The following is a 19,814-nucleotide window of genomic DNA, read 5'->3' on the forward strand; positions in this document are numbered from 1 at the left end:
AGGGGAAGCAAAGGAACTGTCAGATGATCTTTGGTTTATGTGGCAGGAGAAAAAGAAGAAAAAGAATCCTCTCTTAAATCCTACAGGTTTGGCCACATCTGTTGTTTTTAGGCAAAAATTCCTTATTAATTCCGTATGTGCATGTTGCTATTAAGAGTTATTAACGCTCTGTTTTGTGAATGTTTACGGTGTGCAAGAATAAGGGAGCTAACGCGCATTACACTAACTACAAGCTCTCAATCCTGTTGTTTGAGGAAAGAAATCCCGTATTTTTACTACTACAACCACTAATAAGAATTAGCGCAGAAATATTGCAGTCTCTCTGGAGGAATTAATTAAAACTACAATCTCCTGTTGCAGTGATGGGTCCAAACAGCAATCTTCAGATACTGTCAGCTTCAAATTTTTCCCGGTGATGGTAAATAACACAGTAATTAGCTCCAGGTTCAAAGAGCAGCTTAGAAGCAGAGTGGCTTGAAAGATGTTCTGCAAAAAAATACATGTTTCCAGTGCTGGCAAATACAGTAAAGTTTTGCATTTTTATATTATCTTTTCTTGCGTGGTCTAAGCTTCACTAACGTTAATACATGACCTCTCACAAAAGCCTGTTGGGATGGAGTGTGTTTTCTGTCTCTGCCGCAGCACCCCGGTTTGAAAGGGGGGAGAGAGATGGATCAATTTTCACTAGATCAGACAGTGACCATGGCCAAGCTGGAACAGGGAGCCTGATTCTATCACTTTTAGTCCTGTTCTTCAGTTTCTCGTAAAGCATTCAGTAACATTCAGGCAAATATTTTGGAAAATTTATCAGGGTGTTTACTTGTGCTGACTGATGGCAGTGTTTAATTAATTCACTGTAGCTGATAGTGTCACAACAGCAGCACTGTTCCAATTTTCTGGTATTTCTCTTGGAGTTTGTGATTTATTAAAATTTCACGTCAAACAGAACAAGAGCTCCTCGGGACTTTTGGCTGCAAGTTATCTGCAGCTGTTTTAATTCCTAGTCAATATTATTCGCAATTATCCCTGGTTACTAATGGATCAGAATGCATTTAATCATGCTCGCCTGACAGTACCTCACTATGCTACTTTCATAGACCAGATACTAACAAACATATCTGGTATGGCTATTTCATAATTTCTTCAGCCTCAGATTTTGCCATTTCCATCATGGGCCTACAGCATTGCTCATATGTTTTTGTTCCCAATCAATCAGTTTAAAACATCTGCCCTTTTAGTGTCCCCTTACCCTTAAGAGCCTTACTTTGGTATTTAAACTTCCATTTAACATTTCCTATACTCCCAGCCTTTTAATTCCATGGTTTATGATGGATATTCTTTTTTTTTTTAATATATGTTACATTTTCTTTTTCTTCCGTTGGCCACTGAATCAAGGTGAACTTTTAGCCAAAGCTGTCTTGTTATTGAGTTTTTTTTGGATCTAATAAATGTCGTAAAAATTCTAGTTCTCTGCATTACTGTGTGCTTATTTTTCTTCCATGCCTAACTCAGAATTTTCCTTAGCTTTGGTAAATTGGCACTTTTGAAGTATCAATACATAGATTACTTCCAGGAACTCTCTTCTCTTTGCCCATAATAAATGTAATCAGATTTTTATTACGGGTTCCTTTGCAATAATTGGCTTCTGGTTAGATGACTAATCTTTTTCATCTTAATGCAAATTTTTAAAAGGCCACTTCAGATTGTGTGCAAAGATTTTGTGTTTCAAGAGTTCCTGCATATAATTTTAGAAAAAGAAATTATGTTTTGGTACTGATTAGGTTTCTATCCCCCAAAACACAATTTTCTAACTCCATAGGCAGGAGCTTCAGGAGTAATTGCCTGTATTCTTATTTAACGCAATGGTTTATAATATCCTTCCTCCCTCATTTACTAAACCTGCCAGCTTTTTGGGTTTTTAATGCATTGGTTCATATATATTTATTATCCTCAAAGCTTGGGAGTTACCAGAACTAAAGACAGAGAAAAGATGTGTTTAACTAAGAATGCCAAGTAGCCCATTTTCTTAGTACAGAGGTTGCAATCAAATACATCCGTGCTCCATACCTGTAACTCCTTCCATCAGGTATGAGCTAAGATACAAAAATCAACACACAAGCCATGTTAAAATGTAGAGCCCTGAAAGCTACTGTTAAATTTTTAAATTGAGCTTGTGGGTAAATAATGCACTTTGTTAAAAGAATCACATAGCGGTAGCTGAAATAAAGTCTGAATTGGGACTGAATTTTGGGCAAAATCTAAGCTGCAACCAGAGTCAAAGGTAATACTGAAATTTTATACTGCAGTTGGGGGGAAAATTCTATCCCAAAATTATCTTCACAGACTCAGAAGGAACAGGTAGGGAACAAAACAAAATCATGTTTATATCTGGAAATAAAGTCCATTGAATCAAAATTATATAAAATCCTGAAAATAAAATTTATTTATAAATCCTGTTTTTAGCACATAAGTTATATGGAAAGTAATAAGAATGGATTAATATGGCTGAAAGTATGAAGATAAAAGGAGAAGGCTCAGAACTTACAATATAGTGCAACAGCTGTAGATGGATTTTTTTCCAAAAATGAATGCTGCCTTTTATGAATATACAACGTAGTCTCTGAATGACAACACTGTTGAAGTATTTAAGATAAAACATTTTATGATTCAGTATGAGAAGCTCTGCAAACCTGTCCAGTGGAAATAAAACAGATGATTGCCCACCCAGATGAATTATCAGAAGACTGAGGAACATTAGTGAAGACAGGCTTTTGGATTTATTCAGCTGAAACAAATCTTGAAAAGAAATAATCTAGGAAATCAGTCGCAAAGTTTCTGAAAATGTTTAAGGTAAATGTTCAGCAAGAATTAGGCATGATATATGACAGAAAGTTTGACTTCAAAAATTATGACAAAACCCAAAATAATTAAAATGCCTATTTATTATTTTGTACAATGAACAACCATAGAGCTGCTGATAATTTCAGCAGCAATGCCAAGACCTGGCAATGCTAGTTTAGGAGAAAAAAGGCTAATTTAATTCAAGTTAATTTAAAAACTATATTAATCTTTTAAGGAATTGGATTATCAAAAATGACAGCCAACGCTGGAGAGAAGTACCAAAGCTCAGACTGAGTGATGACTGAGAAAGGAACAGCAATGCTAAGTGATTCTAAGTTCTGCCCAAAACATTTTGAATAGCTAAATATTATGGCTATTACAGTCAATAATGAAATAACTGTAAGGCATAGTTAAATTCTTTTCTCTCAAACGTAAATCAGATTAAAACTAGATCTGATTCTGGCCAGAATAAGGTGTGTTTCAGAAAACAACAGAAGAACATGTGCAATGCTCTTGGCTCTTCCCTCTTGTTTTACCCCGATGACACACAAGCCCACCCTAGAAATTGCTAGCTAATCTGGGAGGAGAATCGGGAAAGATCTAGCAGTCACTAGAGTAATCCACTGAGGGTGTCAGACCAACTATAGACAGATATTTCCAATAGTAAGATATATATATATGGTGGGAAATATCTCTTCTTGTAAACAGAATTACACAAAGCTAGGTTATAAATGAAGCATAATACACTTAAATGTATAATCAAAATAAAATTTGAAGAACGTGCTAAGTGCAAAATATTTCTTACGGTGTTATTTGTGCCATTATCATGCAACTGTTCTGAAATCAAAGTCGTTTACCTCGTTATTGGTGATTCCTAATGTCTTTGTGCCACTCAGCATAAGTGTCAGTCCAGATACAAGTTTAATAGTTATTTTCAGTATTACACAAAAGTTGTTCATTTCAGAAAACATCAACTGCGTACTTATCGAAGGCAGTCTCCAGGCTAGCCATGAGAACGTGCTGTCTGTTTTGTCTCCGTCTCTACCTAAGAGCTCAACTCCGCTGCTCCACAGACTTCGTCACCAGCAAATTCCCCCGTGAACTCCGCAGTCCAGTTTGCAGGGCTGCTCCCATGAATGTGATTAGTACAGTTCTGTTCATATCCTGGGTTTGACTAAAAGGGATTTCCCAGGGAAGGACTAATTTTAATCAAAGAAATAAAAAGTTTCAGCTTAGAGGAAAGATTTCTTTCTCGTACATTACTGCCTGTAAAATATTTGAACCATGCCTCTTCAGAGTTACTGCTATAGTTTCTTCCCTTGTCTTGACCTACCACTTCTACAGGTACAGCTATTCATACTATTCAACTATTTATACTTTAAAGTAAAAGACATTTTCAAAAATAATAGAACTAGAGTTCTATTAAAAATTTTAAAGTTTTAAGAACTAAAAATGATTTTTTTTATTCCTTAGAAAGCAAGTATCAAGTTGAGCTGTAACCAAGCCTGTCACTTTTTTTCTGTTTAGAATCCGAGGCTTTCAGTTTCTGGAAGTTATTCATTCCAGTAAGCTTTTCACCAACTCTTTGTCCAACAGCAATCTTAATTTCTATAAAGTCAACAAACCAAACCATTGTGAATGCAGTTTATGGCATTCTCCCAGGGTCTGTGTCCATGCTCTTGACTCATTCTGATTCTGCGACAACTGCTTTCCTTCAGTCTCAGCAGGCAAAATGTGTGGATGGGGTGGCATTCGGAAACTAGAAGTTTGTTTTCAAAGGGCTGGAAGAATTTGAGAGAGAGAGAGAATCAGAGCACGTATCCAGATCTGTCAGAAGACTCACTAATGGTGAAGGAACAAGTCAGAATAAGACACAGATGTGTGAAAGAGCCTGAAGTAGAAAAGCATTTTATCACAGCATTTTTTTACAGCTCCAAAGGGTTGGGGTATAAGTCAGTTTGGCGTGTCAGTGCTAGAGCTATGAGACCACTGGCACTCTGCCTATATTTTACATAATGAACTTTCCTGTGGGCCTCTTTTATTCTCATACCTCTTTCCCTTATCATTCTCTGACACATTTCCTTGTGAGGGTGACTTTTCTTGAAGTACTGCAGATAATTTTAATACACTTGGGGCATGAAGTACTTTACTGAATAAAGACCTGTATTAGAGCTCCAGGTCCTGGTCTGTCATTGATGAGGAAGTCTTCTCCATTTAAACGCTACAATACATTTACTTCTCACACAAGTAGCAGCATTAGAAAAAGACACTTGACCCCACATTTCCCTATGCCTTTTGCTTGCAGACTTTAAACACTCATTCAAAGGCTCTGAATCCAAGTAGAAATGAGTACTGCATAGAGTTGAAACACATACAACCATATTACACTAAGCAATCTAAAATGGCAAAAATGAGTTCAGTAGCCCATACTTCACAAGGCAAAACAACAGTTTGTGATATTTGTTCACATACTTATTAACGCAGGGGTACAGAAATTTTTGCAATACCTATATACCATGCATACATCCTACTCCACCTCATATTTGCTGTGTGATTTACACATAGGTTGGCACACACTATCTGTTGATGAAGGCAGGAATGAACAGGCATGTAGCTTCAAATGTTCTTCATACCCTGAAGGTCTCTGGTTATTCGCAAATTACCAGTTTTCTTTCTCGTACAGTAGTCCACTGTACTATATATGCTGAGCAACTCCAAGAATCACCTCTCCTACACGGATAATTACTTGCAGGTAGGTTCTCCGTCTCCCTCAAAGTAGGTATCAGCCAGGAACTTCTGTATCACATGCAACAGATGGTACCTCTCCAATCCTGCAGTGCCTGCTGTGTGTGAGAGCAGTAGTACACACAGGTGATGTGCAGATGTTCAAAATGAAGATATCCTTTAGCAGGGTTACTGATGTACTCATCTGAAGTGCTAGAGTGTGTGCTCCAACCGCTGTCATGGAACCACCCTAACAGTCTGGTTATCAGGATACCAGTCATCAATTTCAACCTTTTGATGTGTGATTAATCACCTGCCATATAGATAAGAGGTTCCCACAGCCTAAGAAACCTCAAAATGAGACCTTGTGAGGAAGTAATAACTTTTAGGAACTGAGGAAAGGAAGAGCTAGAAAAACTGTCTTAAATAAAACAGTTCCAGCCAGATCATTCTCAATGGGAATGTTTAAGCTACCAGTCATTTTCAGGAGACTCCAGCATAGACTATCAAAAAGTACACAAAGGTGATTGCACAAAGGACAAGGTCTCTGACATGTTGCTCTAGATGGATTACAATGTACAGATTTTTAATATTCGGTCCTTATAACAACAGATAAAATGGGTTTTCTTTTTAAAATGCAAATTTGGTCAAAATACATATTGCTAAGTTTACAAAAAAGCCTTACTTGTCCTCTTTACTTGTGAGAAATAGCTACTTTGTGAACATCTAACTCTTCAGCATCCTTGGTTGTTGTTATAATTAATGTTTCTGTCAGGAAAACATCCTTCTCTCTATTTCTGACATGATTTCCCATCCTACTGGTAGCAGAAGGCTAAAGTAACTGACAGATCATTAACTTGCAGCCTTGTGGTGAGATTTTAAACTGACATAACATTTAAGCAATGCCCACTGAGAAACTCTATTTGTGAAAAATTTACCAGAGACGAGAGGAAGTCGGAAATAACCCCCACAACAGCATATTTCATTTACTTTTCCTAAGCACTCAGTCATCTCGATATTTAAAGTAGGAACATTCATCCGGAACAAAGACGTTCACACAGCCCTGGCAGAAATTAGAAAATATCTTTGGTACTGGAATTTGGTAAGTATAAAGTGCTAAAAATTCCTCTAGAGCCCTTGTCAGGCTGGTTTGTGAATGACAGATGAGCAGGTGTGTATGCCGTTTATGGTTTTACAGCACGTTTTCTCTGCAACGTGTTTGTATTAAATAAAATGGACTGCACTTCAGTAAAGTGATCTGGTCACTGAGTCCGTCACTGTGAAATCGTAGCAGATCTGCCAGTCTTATCTCCAAACCCCTGGGATAATTGCAACGAATTGCAGCCCCTCAAATTCTGAACTTGGGCCTGGATGGTTGGATTTCTACTCCAGCAAAGAAGGAAGCAAAGGGCCGAGATCAGCAGCTGCTCGCGAAAGGGCCACAGCTGTCATATTCTTTTTTGGCTCCCTTTCGACCTAAACTGATGCTCACCTCAATGTTAAGCAGTGGTGAGGGTTGGTTTAAGCCAGTGTCGAAGCACTCGTGTAACAGAATTGCAGTACTGCCTGAAAATAACGTTACTAAAATGCAAGTTATAAGTGTCAGTTATAAACAAATTAATTGGCTCGAACCCTCAATCAATGAGCTGTTTCCACTCATCTAGGGAGAATGGAAATTCAACACGAAATTACAGGTGTATTTTTTCGTTTTGTTCGTCTGAGTTTGATATGCTCTGACCCTGTACCCAACACTTAAGTCGGGGACTTGCCGGACTGCCCAATGGGAAAATTTCATGCACGGGGATTATACAGACTTCTGGAATCTGTTGAGGGTGCGGTGCATGCACGGGCGTGCGCATTTGTATCTCTACAATACTCACTGTCACAGTGTTTGCTCTGCTGGAACATAGACTATTAAAGAACAGTCTTTTTTTATTTTCTTGGTGGATGAATAATCCCCACTCGGAATAATAAAGCTTTTCTTTGAATGCAAAGGCAATTATGTAGTAAATGTCAATGAATATACGATAAACTGCTTAAAACAAAAGCAGATTGATCAGCCACTTCCAACCTTGTTCACTATAGCTCTATAAAGCTAAAAATCAATACATGTAACGAAAGCACTAAAAGATGTTGGAAAGGACAACTGAACCTTTTAAATCCCCAAAGAAATGATGAGATCTATATAAAAAAATCGAGGATATAAGAATGTTCCTTGACTGCTACTATTTCTATTTTTATATGTTCACGAGGTACTTCCTATCTCTTGACTGCAGAGTAGTTTAGCATCCAGAATATTCTCATCATCATATGCGAAACCTAGTTTCCTTCAAAGAGACTCAGAATTTACAAGGTAGAAAATTGCTATCTAACTCCAGGGACACAGAATGTAATTATCAGCCACTAGAAAGCCAAAGGAATTCAGACTCCATCTACTTGTAGAAAATCACCTTTAAATAAACTTGTAGCAACGTATACGCACTTAAATATACTTAGAAGTGTTGGTACCTGTCTCTGATGAAAGATGCAAAATTGCATGGCTCGGGACTGGTCTTGTGTGAAATTCTTTATGCCATTATTTATACATGCCATTTCCCTCCATTTATGGTTAGCCGGTATATGGCTGTTTGGATAAATTCTGAATGTGTTTTATTTACTGACAGCCTCAAGATGAGCCTCACTTCCTCGCTTTGTGAAAACCCTCAGATTTTACCTTTAGGTATTCGCAAAAGTATTTTCGTTGTCTAAGTGGTACGACAATATACACGTTCCTATTTCCGCAGGGTACTTTTAGCCAAGGAATGAGTAGCTACCAAATCAGTTTTCTGCAGAAAGACAGACCCCTCTCCCCATATCTGTTCCATCAGTGTACGGATAATTCACAGTCCAGTCTCCTGCTTGTTCTCACACCAGATCTCAGTACACCATTAGTGTCAATGTCTCATCAATGGCCATTTAATTACTTCTTCTGTGTCCAATCTAGAAATTGACTTGAAATCACTAAAATTTTTAGAGTATCAGTAATGCTGTCATCCTAAAGAGCAAGGAATTGCTACATACATAGTCCCACCACATGTTAGAGGCTGGATCAAAATCAATAGCCAGGGGTCATATTCATAATCTTGTTGGTGTCCTGTGGGCTGAAACAGGACTACTGAAAACTATTGTCTGGAACGTGAGTTGTTAGAATTATTAGCCCTCTTGGTTCCCTTGGAGTAATTTTTTTTTTTTTTTTTTAATGAAAATGAGAGGAAGGAAAAAGAGAGAAATCAATAAGGTAGCTCTGTGGTAAAAAAAACTGTGTTCCACTTAGAGAATAGCAGAGCTCCACTTGCTTTGAAGAAGTATCATCACACCCTTGGACTTTCTGTTAACATTTCCACCCGCTGGGAGTCCGGGTTCACAGGAGGCACGGAAGGTCACAGCAACAGCAGGGCACCATGTAGGACTTCACAAGTCATTACTAGCATTTTAAGCAATGCCACATTGCCCTGAGTCAGTCTATATCTCTGTTGGTTATGCACACTTTCTTTACACCAGTGCTTCAGCCTCCCTTACACAACTTTAACGGGCAAGTAAATGCTGGGAGATTTCAGGTGACCAGCTCTAATCAAAGCCTCCCCTGCCAAGAAGCTCCATTTTTTTGTGCTGGAGGGTGGGGAGAGCAAGAGGAGCCATCCGTGCCTTGCAACCTCCCGCTCGGCCCCTCCACAGCCCGCTGGAGCTGCCGCTCTGTGCACTCTGCCATGGCACGGGCTGTTGAGCTCTCACAGACCTGGCGGTTAGCGTAAGGAAGAAAGAGCTCTTAATCTACATTACTTCTGTATCTTGTGTGGCAAACGAGACAGGGATGTGTAAAGGAGCCTCTGAGAGAGATGCCAAAGTGTCTCATGCCCAGCTGTGACTTCTGTTAACCTGGCGCAGGTGTCCGCTCAGCTAACCTATTCAAAAAGCATCGCTCAGTTTACTTAAGCTTTTCTCTACTTTTGAAGTTTGCTGTGCTCATTCACACTACCATCGCCATGTAGGATGGCCTGAGGTATTCATCTTCTGGAGCTACATAATATTTTGCTATTCTGGTTTTAAAAGGAGTGACCTCTTGCTATATTCACCGGAGATGCTTTGTTTCGTATCAGCAGAAATGAAATCAACATGTATGAATATAAATATATATCAAAAGACTTGTTTAATCCGTAATCACACAAATCTTCCACTTGTGCCACCATTTCTACACCTTCCTACAAACAATATCCAGACCATATTAAATATTACTGAAAAACAATCAAGCTGTTTTTACAGATATTAGTCACAACATAATTTGAACACATCTGACAGCTGGTAAAGAATTTGAATTATATGATGACATACGTAAGATGAGGAAAATTGACTTTTTTTGCCTTAGTACCACAGTAGCCTGTTGCAATTCAAGAGGAGTAGTTCCATCAGCTAAGATATAGTGATATTATTGATTTATATGTTACAACGAAAGATTATTGGGCAAGGGAAATAACCAATTTGATTAAGTATACATCTGGCCTTTTGCCCCACAATAATACTCAGGTTGCTTAACTTTGGTAAGTTCAGACAAAACCGTGACAATCCAGATTATCTGAAAAAAGCCCTTAATCATGGATTCCACATTGTGGTCATTCTCTTAACCTAAAATAAACCAGGTCTTATCGATAACTGTTTGCTCCCCATTTTCTCCTAAGACATGCTGAGAAAAGTAGGAATCAAGATACTGCTACACAGTGTTATTCCATCTTTCCAAAACTAGCAGTTAGAATGAAACAAATATTTTACAGCATTGATAACCAATTCTTTACCTCCAGAACACAAGAGTTAATCAAACTCAGTGTGCACATGTAACTGAAAATTGTTAAGAGGCTCCAAATACTTCATCTTGAGATACATGGAATTTTATTTTTTAGGGAGAGAATGATTTTTCTTTATAATAAATGTATAAAAGTGCAGTATCTTAAATATTTTCTGCATGCAAGTCAACTTTTTTGTTAGCATCATAGAAAGTAATTTTACATAATAACTTATCTCTGCAAGAATACATTTGAACTTCTTGTCAAATCAATGCATCTCTTGAGTGCCAGTTGTTGATCATTGAATTCATTACCTCACACAGGACTGTAGAAAAAAAAAGCAAATTTTCAGTAACATTTTGGCAAATACAATTCTCTATTAACAGTGCAAAATGACATATATTAAAACAGGTAATTTTGGCCCAGTTTGGCCCACATTAGCCCACTGTCTCCTTCAGCGGACTGTATTTTAACTATATTGTTATAGTAGTTCTGTTTTCTGAAGTCCACATCCACACAGTTAATTGAATCTGCCCCCAATTACAGGAACTTTCTGATCCTATTCTTATTCACTCCTGATCTTTAATTGAGCCAGTACGATCAAATCTGTAACCAGCACCAGAACTGAATCCGACACTCCAAGCAACCTCCTCTTTATGACCCACAGAATAAAGGAAAGGTGCTGGAAAATAACCAGAACAGAATGGGAGGAGGAAGGCAGAAGGAGAATAAGCCAAAAGTGCAGGTCGTCTTCAGCTCTTACACTTCATCAGTTGTTCAGTTTTGGAAGCCCACCTCACTTAGGAGGATCTGAAGGACTCCAGAAAGGAGCAGTACTGTAAAATGGGGTTCCTTAGATGGCAGGAAGCAATTAATTGGTGTGATAGACAAATGGGATGGGAGAATGAAGGAGTGCTTTGGGCAAGGATAGAGTAAACCTTGAGTGTCTTGCAGAGTGCCATGGGATTTTTAATATCTCCAGAAGGCAGACTTTTTTTTTCTTGTTATGATCTTACTGCAAATGAACAGGAACTAATTTTTTTCTGCAAGATGAATAGAAGTCTGATTTTTACATATCTCCATTCCTAAAACCAAGTATGAGCTGTTGGCTTCAGTCTGACTAGAGTTGGGTTTAGTCCATATTTACATGTTATTCTTAAAGGGGAACAGGAAAGAGTTTCCTTGTCCTACCATTATTTTGTCTAAATAAAAAATGAAATCAAAACCTTTTGACGTGAACAGGGCAATCCTCCCAAGCCAGAAGAGCTAACAGCATGTGAGGTGCATCACATGAAGAATTTAGATATCATTCACTGTGCTCCTAGAAATTTCATGGTTAGGTTTTTAGAAGGAGTCGTACTCCCTTTTTCCTAACTGCTAAGCCTGCCTCTCTTTAGTCAGCTTGGCACTTGTGTGTACTGCCGATTAGCCAAATAGGCTCAAAACCCAGAAAATTAGGCTACTCAACCAGCCAAGCAAGTGGAGTGCAAAAGGGAGTTTTTTCCCCTCAGTTCCTTGGCTCAGGCCTGAGGTGACACCAGGGAGAGGGGAGCTGAGACACGGCACCTCAGGAGGAGCAGCAGGAGAGCAGCTTTCGGCAGCAGCACGCTACCAGACTGGGTCGGCCGCCCTGCGCAACCTCCCTGCCACCGAAACCAGGAGCGCTGCTGAGGGGCTGGCAACCGGGCGTTCAGCGGCAGATGAAGCTCCCTCGCTCTACGGAGTCTGAACTTCCTAGCTGCTTGGGATGGTAGAGCACAGAATGGTTTGGCAATCAGGTGATGTGATCATAGCGCGTGATGCAAGTTTATACACAGATACCGTTCCTATATCTGTTTCACATATCTAAATATCACAGTTTACACTGTATTTTTATTGATGTTATCCTCAGTGAGACGTAAGGGCAAAAGAAATCCTTCCTCACTGATTCCTCTCCCTTACATGGTGCAACGGGAAAGAAAAATCAATAGCAATTCACCAAAGTCCTGACTGAGGCCAATCATTTGTATTCCAGGAATCTTATTTAAACTGTCACAGTCACATAAAGGAGAAGAAACTAATTTTCGCAAGTGGCTATTTCTTCAGTAATGAAGATGTGAGATCCGCTGGTTGTCATTCAAATATGAGCTAGGCTCCTGAAAAGCAACACGTAGGCATCTTTCTGTTACTCCTACCATCACTTTGGGGGGAGGGGGGAAGCCACAGAAACAGTCTGTTCTTGCAATGCTGCTGCAATCTGCCAAAACGCTTAAGCAATTCACCTCACAGTCTATGAATCCTGAAAGTTTTCGACTAACAACACATCAATTATTATTTCTTTTCCCCCACGCTTCTGAGTTTGTTGTACGCAAGTTAAAAAATCTTTAGTAATACTGTCAAATGAGTGCCTCCACTGTACTGAACCTGAAATGCTTTGAACTTTCTGGCTGTAATAAAGACATGCAGGAAATTTTAGTATTTGGACAATGAGGACAGAGTAGGTATAATTAAAAAAGTTATCACTAGAATAAAATATCTATCCAAAATTTATCATAGCAAGAAACGTTCCAGGAGAGCAGTAAGTCCAAATATATTGCAGAAAAGTTAAATTTCAAGGAACAAAGATACTATAGTACAAAGTTATGGCCAAAAACACTGCATTTTTAACCAGCAAGATTTTTGACGGGCAGTATTTATACAACTTTTTTTTCCCCCAAAAAACTATTTATGTCCCAAAACAACAGACAATACATGCATTTAAATGACATTTTAAGAACAGCAAATATGATCTTTATTTTTTAAATACTGCAAGTTTATAAATGTATCTGACAACCCCCCCTAAATATATTGGTCAAGTAAGGATTTCCTGCAGCATGGTAAATGAGGAATCCAGCAACAGACTTCAGCTTAGACTATCTTTTGAGAGAGAGAAAATAAACAGCTTTACAGTAAGTTTGATCTGGCTGACTTTTATCTTGTGTTTTTGACACTATCTCCAGTATCAACTTTGCCCGAATAACCCCTTTACTCCTCCTTTCTCTGCAGCATGGCTACTGTGAAAAAGCGTGAGTGAAAGTTACAGTAAAATCCCTTTAGCTAGCTAAATAATAAGCCTCAATGGGTGATTGATTACATGAAAACGTTTCTTTTTTGATTGACACAACTCAAAATATTATGGGTAAATAAAAGCCCAAAAGAAGAGGAGATCCAGTGGCTCCTCTTACCAAACTAAAACATACGGTTTTGCAAAATCTCTACTACAAAACATTGGACAGGGACAGATGACCTTAGTTGTTTAATGCATACTAAATATTAGAATTTATGGTTTATGTAAAAAAAAAAAAAAAAAAAGACTGTATTTACAAAAGCGTTAATGTCTAAAATAGTTAATCACCTACACCAGGCCATTTTAATTTCCTAACTTCATGACATATCTCCAAAACACATCTACTTTACTGGTTTCTTCATTAGAGGTAGGTCATTTGTAGGCCTTGTTAATGTACTGTGCACACTTCATTAGTTTACTAAATGTAATAGTATGCAAGATAACCATGCACAGAGCTCCAAGAACAGCAGCACATAGAATAAATTATTTGGGTAAATTTTATTTTTTCACGTGGGTTAACATGTCTTTGTTTTCTCCTATTACTTCATTCTTTCATGAAGAATGCATCACAAGGGAAGGGTCATTAGGCCGAGTAATCTGAAAGTCTTTTGCACCTTACAACCAAAGGCTGGGAGTCTAGCAACGTCTTTATAGGCAGCCCTTTTCCCCCCATTTAAAGTTTTTGCAAATCATGCAGTCAATTCTGACTGATATCCAGCATAAAAAGTCTCTTCTTCACTTTCAAACTTAAAAAAGTGATTCACAATCATGTGGCAGTATGATTAAAAATTACAGTTCATACACCTTGACAATCAAAAGAGTCTGAATTATAAAAAGTAAACTGCCCTTATAGCTGCATCATCCTCTATATGTCAGGACAGTGCCAGTTAATTTGTGGAAAAGGCAAGTTTAAGGTTTCTGTAAAACACATATTACAGCTTTCTTGTGCTAGTGAACACTTAGAATACACAGGTTCCCAAGACGTTTTCCTTCCCTCCTCCCCCATTTATGACATTCAATGAAATCATATAATTTTGGCAAAATTAAAAGGGTTTCTGTCTCGTTGTTTTTGCCTTCAGCTTCATGTTAGAGGCACAAATTTCTGGACTCAAGCACTATAAGGCATAGTAGAAACCACCAATTAAAACAACGACGACGACAACGACGACAACAACAACAACAACAACAAAGGAATATATTGCAAGTGGGAACAGCTGTGTCATTTAAAAAGGAAATATTTTTGTAAACTGTCACACTGCAATGCTGTGTTAGGTGATTCATGTAAAGCTTGCCTTGGCATGCTGAGTAATTTTTTTTTTTTTTCAGAACATGCTCAAATGATCTAAACATTGCCACAGGTTCAACTTACCTAAAATATACCAGAAGTAGCCCAGTGGCACACACTCTTGAAAACTTTTGCAACCACAATATAACTATAAAGCATGAGTAAACTTCAGTTTTGTTTTTATACAAAACTTAAAACCACATTTCCTCCCCCCATCCCCCCCCACCCCCAATATCCTGTAACAAAACAAAATCAAAAAAACCCCAAACCATTGTTAGAGACCACCGGCATCTTTGCTTTCTCTTTCTTTTTGTTACAGTTCTGCTTGTAACACTAAAGCCAAGGTGGCCCGTCTATTCCCGGGTTAAAAGAAGGGATCTTCTCACGCACCCCAGAGTCAACAGTGGAAGCAGAAGCTCCGTTGTGTTTATAGCGAGATCAGGACCAACTCTATAATGCCATATATAAGAAGACTAACTGCTCTGATCGCCTACTGAGAATGTCAGCGTCACTTCTTATTACCTACATCTACCTGCTTTAGCTTTATTAAATAAAATGCTCCGACTCCTTAAAACTGTTAATGCTCGTGACTTGTTTGTTGTTGTTAGATCTGCATTTTCTCAAGTACTATTTAATTGGTTTGACGTTCTGTATTTCTTCGTGGTATTTTTAGGGAAACATACCCATTGGTACTTACGCACAATGGTTCGAAATGTCTCTAAATTCGCTTTCCTAGAAAAGGCTACTAGAGAGGTAAAATTAACCTAACATGAATCTGCCAAGTACAAATTAAGTTTATATTTAAGAGCTTACGTTCCAATCCTAGATATAATGGCATAAGTTCTAACAAAACCAGTTTCTACATCTGTGTAAAGCCCTGACAAGATTTAAGCATTGTTTTGAATGTGAAGGTCCTCTGGGTGTCTCAAATTTACTTCTACTCAGGAATGTGCAAATGATTTTATACAGCACGATGCTAGTACCGCTCTGTACTATAGTAAGTTTTTTTGTTTTGTAAATAAAAAACAACAACAAATCCCTAGTCAGAAATAAACTGACAAAATTTACATTCTTCTCTCTTAAAAAAGTAAATAAAATAACATTATTTAAAATGTGAATTAGCTATAAGACATACAATACAATTACATAGATACATATCAATACAGCACATTCAATTTGCCAAAAATTAATGATTACAAAGCCAATATGGATGCTGCCATATATATATATAGATGTATGTACAATGATTATAGCATTCATAATTGCACTATACCTACAACCAGTTTTAAATTACAAGGTGTTTTATAAGGGAGCAAAAAATAGCAACTGTTCTTATTATTGTTGTTTTGGAGTTGGGAGGGCTAAGGATGAAAAACGCCTCATTAGTATTTATTGGTAACTTTGGTACTCCACTAACAAGCCATTCTTTTTTCCACCTCCCCTCTACTGCTATGAGGCAGCAATTTCTGTGTTAAGTGCACTCTAGTTCTACTTGGCATTGCAGATAATCAATCCAATTACGTGTCTGACCTCTAAGCTCTCTGTAGCTTGCTAGCAGTCACGTATCGGGTCAAAAAACACCTTCTTCCAACCTAAGCTGCAGAATAAAGGCTCATCAATGTGTGCTGTATTTTTGTTGTTAAAAAATTGCACGTTTGAATTGCAAGAGTGATTTTTTCCTCACCGTTTCATTTACATTAATAATTCTTTCTAAAGACCATTGAGAGAGGCTATTTTGCGCAAAGCCTATCAAATGTCTATGGATCAGTTAACAAGCAACCTTACCGAGAAAGGTTCCTGAATGTTATCGCTCATCGATAATTTGACGTTGTGCAACTAAAGGTGCCTCGATATTATTACAAAAAACATTCTATGCAATCTCATGCCATCGCTGACACAAGGAGAGAGTTAAACTGTCTTTAAATTAGTAGACCATATGCGTGTGCATGGTGCACCTAGTAGCATATTCACTCACACTGTTGTTTTTGGCATTAGAAAATGGAACACTTTCTAAAAAAGGGAACGTATGAGCTGAAATTATGTTTGTTTATCATTTGGCAGTTGACTCAATCAGGTCAGTTCCCAATCCATCAATTTGGCATTTTAATCAGTATCTTATGCTTCAAGAGTATCGGTTTTATAAAAAGCCAGATTTGGCAACATTAGTTTTATACAATAAAAATAATTTTTCTACTGTGGAAAAAAAACACTTAAAAAAGCTCTAACTTAAGGAAAAACCCACGCAACTGAAAAAACCAAAAACCAAAAAACAAAAAAACCCACTGTTTCAGGCTGTAGCCACTGGGGAAATTGTAGTGTCTATGACATTTTTGTTTGGTATAAGTGAGTAAAAGAAAAGAGAAAAAAATGGCACATGGCAATTAAAAAGAGTTTCTATCATATTCCACGTACATCCCAGGTCTGTGTCTTAATTATTTCATTACTGTCTTCTGTGCATCCTCCCATGCTGCGAGAGTATGGTTAAACTTAAAACCCATACACAACTGTAATTCTACTTCGCAGTCACAAATGTTCTAGCCCCAAAAGTGAAGACAGAATGAAAACACCCATGTCAAGAATTTAAAAATCACAGTATCAATACTTCTGATCCTTCAGAGAAAGTACACGCTGTAAAATTAGAATGCCTGATGTCTTAAATTCTGATGATAGTATCTTCCTGACCAAATCGCTCAAGAGAAGATATTTTACCAAGGAATGCAACTGGGAAAAAAAAAGGCCATTGTACCTTTAAAAAGATAAGAAGGCAGGGGAAGGAGGGAGAGAGAAAGGGTCAGGGAAAGAGGAAACCAGCTTGATTTTGCTTCAATAGCAAAAAACTGCTATCCTTTGTGAGTGTATGACTGAGAATTTAAAACACATCGAGTCACAAGGTTTTGCCTAAAAAATGAGGAAATGTGCTGTGAATGTACTTCAGCATCTTTTGTTTTTCCTCCATATAGTTTAAATAAAATCATAATATTAACTACAAACTCTGTGGACATTCACAGAGTCCAGGCCGGCAATAAATTAGTATTATGCAAATTGTTTTCACAGATAATACAGTCCCTCTTGTATATCTTCAATCACGCAAAGGTGGTCTCGGAGGGCCTCCTAGGCACAGTTAGACCAGATTGTACTCCTTCAGGTTTAACTGTAGGATCGTGTCCTTGACAGCAGCAAAGACGAAGCGGATATTCTCTGTGTCTGTAGCGCATGTGAAGTGGGAGTAGATAATTTTGTCACTGTCTGGATTCAGGTCTACGAACATCTTCAAGATGAACTCTCGTGCCGCTTGTGCATCCCTTTGTGGTCCTGATAATGAAGAAGAGAAAGTTTTCTTTAAGTCAATTCAATATTTGAGCTTCTTCAACAGGGGAAATTTTTAAGCAGAAAACAGAAGAGAGACTTAAGCTGTGATCCTCATATAAGAGAAGAAAGGAAAATTTTTTTTTACTAACATATACTACCATTTACTGACTATTTTATTCCCAGTAGGAACTATTAAAAATAAAAATGGAAGAAAATTCCAGAAGTTGATGATGTCAGAGCTACTCTTCTCCTGCTGCTTACCCCCTGTAATGTTTAAAATGAAGAGACGAAATGGATGATCTATAACCACACAAAATGAGTAACAGAAGAATTAGTTACTTTATATCAATAAATCTTTTAAATTTTGAGGACTGGCCAATTTTCAGTCTACACCAAGAAGAAAATTCTTTTAGCACTGCATCATTTACTAATTTTATGAGGATTTTAATAGATAGCATAATAAAGAACATCCTAAACTCGTCTGACACTGTCATCAATTCATTTACTTTAGTGATAATAAAATACACATGCTCTCTAGTTGAAGCTACTCAATTGCAAAAAGTTAATGTTCTAACAAACCCATTATTACCTAAATTACATACGATAACGATCCTCTTAGATAAATTAAGGCTGTACTTCTCAGAAGGACACGGAGTCTATGTAACCAAACCTCATGTTCAGCTTCACATGAGACAGCAGGCAAAACAATGACTTCTGATCTAGCAGAGTAAGGATTCATTCATGCTCACAGCCGAAAGAGCAGCGTGGAAACAGGAACATTAGTCACAAGCCGTTGTTTTTTTATGCTGCAATTCTGCTCCACTAATCCAGTGCGATTTTCATAGGCCATTATTCCTTTGCCCTCCCGTTTCTGGAACATAAGTTTCTACACAACAGGCATGCGGCACTTTTTGCTGTGCCTCCTCCTGCTCCTGTCTCCTCATTAGTCCTGATCGTGTTACTTAGCAATATAAATACCAGTGCTTGGCTGTTACACAGTTCTATCCTTTGGTAGTTACGAAATTATCTTCTTAGGTGAGCACATGCTGACCTCTGATCTTGCATTAATGGTATAATAAAACTTCTTTTTAATGCTAACAATTACTAACATTCCTAATTCAGATAAGGCTGCAAACATTAGCTAGCACAGGAGGCACGAAAGAGAAATTACATGCTTTCTGGTATCCATCTGTTGTAAATCTTCATGGAGGGGGAAGATGATTCTGCAACATAGTGGTGTATGCACACTGACATACCTATACATATGCACATACAAACACACAAACATACAGACCACATCTGCTGAGATGTAGAGAAGAGCATGGACAGATCATAACCTCTCTGAGGCAGGACTACCTATTGTTCACAATTTTTACAGCTTCTAAACACAACAGGTTTTAGCCTTTGGCCTGGTCACCCAGATTCTATAGAAACAGCAGAAATGCTGAATTTCACTAGTTTTTTCTACTTTTAATAAATTTGCAATATTTCTAAAGGACAGTGTTACGACTTTCAAAGACCATTAATGATTTCTTCAAAATAAACCATTTACTGTTTTAATCAACTTCCTAGAATTTAGTTAAACAGTTTTACAGCCTAGACTTAGGTAGGGCTGTCTCTCTCTCAAAATTTACTACACTACCGCTTGTATTCCAATTTTCTTACCTAATAATAGCTCTGCTGATTATCATGTAATTTAAATTTCTGTTTGACTGGATTTGAAGTATGTAAAATTGAGGTGAAAAAGGAAGTTTGC

At 37.8% G+C, this 19,814-nt stretch overlaps 1 protein-coding gene across 1 annotated transcript in view; it reads right to left on the reverse strand.

The window, feature by feature from the left end:
- Positions 1–12,923: 12,923 nt before the first annotated feature.
- The window catches only part of LOC135325027 (guanine nucleotide-binding protein G(q) subunit alpha), a 137,162-nt gene continuing 130,271 nt past the window's right edge, over positions 12,924–19,814 (reverse strand). Inside the window, exon 7 of the mRNA XM_064502384.1 lies at positions 12,924–18,061. Within this exon, the coding sequence (XP_064358454.1) occupies positions 17,871–18,061 (191 nt within the window). The 3' untranslated portion in view covers positions 12,924–17,870. The remainder of the gene's footprint in view (positions 18,062–19,814) is intronic.

The sequence above is a fragment of the Dromaius novaehollandiae genome, chromosome Z, assembly GCF_036370855.1.
Source record: "Dromaius novaehollandiae isolate bDroNov1 chromosome Z, bDroNov1.hap1, whole genome shotgun sequence".
NCBI lineage: Eukaryota > Metazoa > Chordata > Aves > Casuariiformes > Dromaiidae > Dromaius > Dromaius novaehollandiae.